Source organism: Lactuca virosa, chromosome 9 (genome assembly GCF_052849685.1).
Source record: "Lactuca virosa cultivar CGN04683 chromosome 9, Lactuca_virosa_CGN04683_v6, whole genome shotgun sequence".
Taxonomy (NCBI): Eukaryota; Viridiplantae; Streptophyta; class Magnoliopsida; order Asterales; family Asteraceae; genus Lactuca; species Lactuca virosa.
The window spans coordinates 95,220,792-95,226,704 of record NC_136434.1 but is presented as its reverse complement, the minus strand read 5'-3'; the positions used below and the strand labels follow the sequence as shown (position 1 = coordinate 95,226,704).

The 5,913-nt window shown below is 33.2% G+C and overlaps 1 protein-coding gene across 1 annotated transcript; it reads left to right on the top strand.

The window, feature by feature from the left end:
- The first annotated feature begins 1,127 nt into the window (after positions 1–1,127).
- Positions 1,128–3,424, top strand: LOC145138612 (suppressor of disruption of TFIIS-like). The gene is made up of 9 exons (XM_079072668.1): positions 1,128–1,196; positions 1,541–1,609; positions 1,704–1,769; positions 1,873–1,970; positions 2,070–2,107; positions 2,226–2,313; positions 2,427–2,765; positions 2,860–2,925; positions 3,027–3,424. The coding sequence occupies exons 2-9, from the start codon at positions 1,543–1,545 to the stop codon at positions 3,186–3,188; spliced, it is 924 nt and encodes a 307-aa protein (XP_078928794.1). The 5' UTR covers positions 1,128–1,196; positions 1,541–1,542; the 3' UTR covers positions 3,189–3,424.
- Positions 3,425–5,913: the final 2,489 nt, after the last annotated feature.

The window sequence follows — 5,913 nt, the reverse complement described above, 5'->3', positions numbered from 1 at the left end:
ACAAATCAAATTTATGTTATTTAATTTACTGTCAAATTCAGAATTTTCAGTTTTCTTTTTGTTGTTTTGCTTCGTGTTGGTCCACTCCATGCCCATGCACAATGCAGTTCATATGTTTAAAACAAATGTAAGAATCCATCTGAAAATTGCAGTGTCCTACTGATAATGAAAAATCCAACTAGTTATCATTTAAAACTCAAATTCTTTTTTTTATAAAAAGATTCTTAAATGCAAAACTGAACTACAGACATAATGAAAAATAAGCTAAATAATATGAAAATTAATTAAAATGATTTTTAAGTTAAATATGAAATTAAAATATAGATTTTATTTTTTATTATAGTTTTAAAGACCTAGTAATATCGAACGAAAATACAATATTTTTTTAGAATGGTATATCACCTAAATTTGAAGTATGTGGAATTCACCCTCATCTTTTTAGTTGTTCGGTGGATGGAAAAAAAAAAATCCACTTAAAAATTTAATTTATCCATATAAAATAAATTTTTTATACAAATTTGAATTCTAGATTATATTATGCAGGTATATTGAACCTTTGTGAATCTTGCCAAAATTTCAAGCATATTCGTTACATCTTTTTTCTTTTCGTAAGTTGTGGCCCTATCACATTTAACGTACGCCAAGTAAACAAAACTCGCAATCATATACAATATAAAAAGGAAGACGAAATAAACAAATTTGTTATTATATTTTTATAACTTAAATCACATATTAATATATACTTTAATTCTATAATACATATACATATACGTAACACAATTGGATCAAAGTTCATGGGTATTAAAAAAAGTTGATGTAAGAAGTTAAAACTAAAAAAATGTAGGTATGAAACCAAACGTTGACCAAAATTCTTTTTTTGCTTGTTTGACCACACAAACAGCAGAGATGCTCTTGTTTTGTTTATGGGTTTGAATGTTCTCGAAACTAGCCCCAAATGCAATTCACTTCTATCATGAGTTTTTCTCTTAATTTTTTATTATTATTTGTTTGCTACTCATAATTCATGTTTTATAAACAATAAAATATTAATAAAATATGCCAAATAATCGCCTATTTAAAGCGACCCTACCTCTACGTTTTCCTTCCCCCCCCCCCCCCCGCTCTCTTCTTTGCTTCTCATAAACTCTCTGTGTCTAATCCTCTGATTCTTCAACATTCTATTCGATTTAATTTAGGTATGAATATGCATAATTTCTTCTTCAAATTCATGAAAACTCTCCGATTTTTGCATATACAGTTTGATTGGGAACGAGTTCCAACTCAAAATGATGATCAAAATTGTTGTCTTTCTCTTCCTAACACGAATTAGGTCGAAATGATTTTAAAGGACGATGAATTTGGTTTCATTCATGATTAATAAAAAATATATATATGAAAATTCAGGGAGAAATCTTCGCCATTTCTGCATTTACACTATTCATGGCTTGCTTCTAGTAAATAATGCAATAATCATTGTAAGATGTTAAGTTGAAAATACCACATTTCTATGGATTTTGAGAGTTGAATTTGATGTGTTTAGAAATGAAGATGGAGTTTGAAGGTCGGTTTGGACAAGCTCAAAGGCAGAAATATGATTGCCTTCTTTTCGGTACATATAACACAAATCGTTTTTTGTTGCTATTTTAATCATTTTGTTGACTGTAATTAGTTAAATTTACTTCCGGAATTTATCATCTGTACAGATCTAGATGATACTCTTTACCCTGTTAGTGCTGGATTGGCAGCTGGAGTTCTCAAGAACATCAAAGGTTTTGTTCGACACCTGACATTTGATAAAGATCCCCTTCCTGAGATCAATTATAATTCGTTTGTTGATCTCTAAATTTACTTCATGGTTGATCAAATTTGCAGATTATATGGTTGAAAAGCTTGGAATCGATGCAGAAAAGATCCCTGAACTATGTAATTTGTTGTACAAAAACTACGGGACCACAATGGCAGGCATTCGGGTATGGGATTTTCACTTTTTCTTTTAGTGATCTTAATTTTGGATTTTGCCTTGTGAATATGTGATAAAATCTTATGTTCTTCATTGATATCTTACATAGGCAATTGGCTATGATTTTGACTACGATGAATACCACAGGTGAGAAAGAATATATGATCTACACGTATTCAACTTCCATATATTATTTATTTATATTATATTATATTTATATTTTGAGTTGATTATTGACGTCATCATTTCTTTTTCTATTTTCTAGTTTTGTTCATGGACGATTGCCATATGAGAACTTGAAACCCGATCCTGTTTTGAGGACTCTTTTATTAAGCTTGCCTATTCGCAAAGTCGTAAGTATTTTTTTTATAGATGAAAAATGCAACAAAATTCTTTTTTGGACTACATTGAAAAAAGTGATATACCACAAGGACTAAAAATGTATTTATTTTTGTTTGTTTTCTAGATATTTACGAATGCGGACAAGATCCATGCTGCTAAAGTTCTTAACAAACTCGGATTGGAAGATTGTTTTGAAGGAATCATTTGTTTCGAGACTTTGAATCCCATTCACAAAACCGTGGCTTCTGATGATGAAGATGACATCGAGTTTGTAGGCTCAACAACACAGTCTTCTGCTAATAACAATAATAATAATATAACAAGCGAAATATTTGATATAATCGGACATTTTTCAAAATCTAACTCAACCTCGGAGTTACCAAAGACACCAATTGTCTGCAAACCATCCGAAGACGCCATTGAGAAGGCTCTCAAGATCGCCAACATTAACCCTCAAAGAACGGTATTATTTTTTTTCATTTCATTTCGTACCTTTGTATGTACAATTTTTGGAGTTTTATATGTTAATTTTAACACATGTTCAATTGTTATTTCAGTTGTTTTTCGAAGACAGTCTCCGAAATATTCAATCGGGAAAACGTGTTGGGCTCGACACAGTTTTGGTAAGCTATACACGATATTTAAAAAATATTTGACAAAAAATAATAAATTTTAAAATTAAAATAATAATGATTTTTAAATATTATGTAATGTTATGATGTAGGTTGGGACATCTCATAGGTGCAAAGGTGCCGATTATGCTTTAGAAAGCATGCACAACATTAAAGAGGCGATACCGGAGCTGTGGGAAGCCGATAACAAGGTTTCTGACGGCGGTTATAATTCCGGCAAGGTCAAAATCGTGGAGACATCTGTCACAGCTTGAGAATCGAGATTAGATTAATGTCGTTGTCTCTTTGGCTTTACGTATCTGGACGCAGACTTGGTTGTACCTTGTGGATTGCAAGTTGTACCATGATCTGGGTTTGGTTGCAAAATTTGTCACCCAATCATGATGTATATGTAGTAGATGTTAATGTTATGGTGATGAAATCTTAAATTCATTGTCTAGTCAGTCGATGTAGATGTTTCATGGTCAATAATATTTAGTGGTTCAATAAATTTTGTTCTAGTGGTATAATTATATGTGATGATGTTAAATGAACTCCAACGAGGCAACGACACTTGAACGAATCTATTATAAAAGTCCACTAGATCAAAATTAATATAATATAACTATTTTATTTTTTATAGTTTTTATAATATCCACATTTTTTCCTTTTTTTTTTCTTTGATACCATTTAGACAATAGATGTTTTAATTTTACCATCTATGTTTATTCATTAAATTTAATTATATAATTTTTAAAGTGTACATACTTTCTTAGAAACATAATAGTTTAAAACAATGATATCTATTCTAAATACCGGTGCTCACTTCTTTTGCTTTTCCTCACTTCAACTTTTGCCTATTTTTCATTTTAACTCTTTAATCATTTTTAATTTTTGGCAGTTTAGGTCCCCTACTAAGTTTCTTTTGTTTTTACTCCTTTCAACTTTTCTTATTTCTCATTTTCACTCTTTAATTATTTTTAACTTTTGGCAATTTAAGTCTTCCTACTAAGTTTCTATTGCTATAATCCTCATACTTTAGTAAATAGCATTTTAAACCCTTCACATTTTAAAATATCATATCTACCCCTGTATTTGAACTTTAGAAAATATCAATTTCACCCCTTTTATTTTCTAAACTTTTGTATTATCTCCCATAATATGTATAATCTGATTTTTCTACAGTTATCATCCCTCTGATTTTTCTAACCTTTCATATGTGTCGGTATAAATTACAGGTGGTCAATGTTTCAGCGTAAACTGATTCGGCGTAAATTTAGAACTTTAGTTCGTTTATTTAAAAAAAATAATGTACTTGTCGGGATATAAATTCGAGTTCATGTACATTTAAACATATTTTTTTTATATTTGCGTGCTTATTTTTATATGTGTAAGTCGGATCAAATATGATACGTTTTTAATTATTTGAACTTCCATTCGTTAACTTAAACAAAATATTACTTACTTATGCATGTCATATATAATGCGGTTTTATTATCTTTGTTTGGCATGGTTTTGGCCTCAGACTATTGTGGTTTTTCGGATTAAGTCTTTCTAAATTCATGTTCCACATGTAGCAACTTATTTTCTACTACTTCTCAAATACATTACTGCCGCCGCAACGCGCGGCGTGTAAAATCCTAGTTATTATATAAAAACATACTATTAAAAAGCAAATCATTACACGGAAGGTCCCTATGGTTTCGTATCATTTACGTGTTTAGTCCCTAAACTCTTTTTTTAACTCGGATGGTCCCTATTGTTTGTTTTTGTTACAGCTTTGGTCCTTAACCAACTTAAAATGTCCAAAATTCCCTTACTGAGTTTTTTTTATTTTATTTTATTAATTAAATTTCTTTTAGAAAATATACGGTCCCACCACCTTATCACTCCCCTGTTTCACCTAACCTTCTTAACCATTCATCATCACCATGTAACATCCCAAAAATACAACCCAAAAATTTTCGTTTGAAAGCTTTACTAAATCATCATATCAAATATTAAAAGATAAATCCATGGATCATGTGTCTCAAAATGTCGTAATAAGTTTATCAATCAACTGATGTCAAAACATATCAAAATATCTGAATAAAACTCCCATGATAAACTGAAGTTGTGGTGTGTGTCATGCCATCATCCCGAGCTCTTCCCCTTACTAGCGGAAGTACATGAAACCAAAAACTGAAACTGTAAGCACAAAGCTTAGTGAGCTCCCCCAAACTACCACATACCATATAATAACATATAAAGCACATACTGGGCCTTGCCCACTGCATCGGACCGAAGTCCAGACTAACTGGGGCCTTGCCCCCTACTTCGGACCGAAGTCCGGACTAACTTGGGCCTTGCCCACTGCATCAGACCGAAGTCCGGACTAACTGGGCCTTGCCCACTGCATCAGACCGAAGTCCGGACTAACTTGGGCCTTGCCCACTGCATCGGACCGAAGTCCGGACTAACTGGGCCTTGCCCACTGCATCGGACCGAAGTCCGGACTAACTGGGGCCTTGCCACCTACATCGGACCGAAGTCCGGAAACTGACTGAACATAACATAGCATAATCATAACTACTAGCATAAACAGATATACTGCATACTGCATCGGACCGAAGTCCGGCGCACATAACACAAAAACATGCTTGAATCGCAAAGACATCAAGCACATTGAACTACTGCATCGTACCGAAGTCCGGAACTACTGCTAACTAAACGGGTCGGCATTGTGGCCGTAGACCCGTTCCTACTGGAAGGAAACTCACATCGTAACGCTGGCTGCCGAGATGCTAAATTTGAAACTGCCTGACTGCTGCTCCGGAACTCCCCGGCTACAAATGCCATAAACACTAAATCAAATACTGATAACTAATCTCAGGGTAAAATGACTATTTTACTCTTGCTCAAAGTCAACTTCCTGGTCAAAGTCAACTTCCAGTTGACCGGACTCGCCGAGTTGGGCCGCCAACTCGCCGAGTCCCTATTATCCATTCTAGTTCTGTACTC

Excerpts from the sequence above, each read along its gene's own strand:
- LOC145138612 (XM_079072668.1), top strand. The coding sequence starts at position 1,543 with ATGAAGATGGAGTTTGAAGGTCGGTTTGGACAAGCTCAAAGGCAGAAA. Across the intron at positions 1,610-1,703 it reads ATATGATTGCCTTCTTTTCG|ATCTAGATGATACTCTTTAC; the intron begins GTACATATAACA and ends TCATCTGTACAG. Across the intron at positions 1,770-1,872 it reads AGTTCTCAAGAACATCAAAG|ATTATATGGTTGAAAAGCTT; the intron begins GTTTTGTTCGAC and ends TCAAATTTGCAG.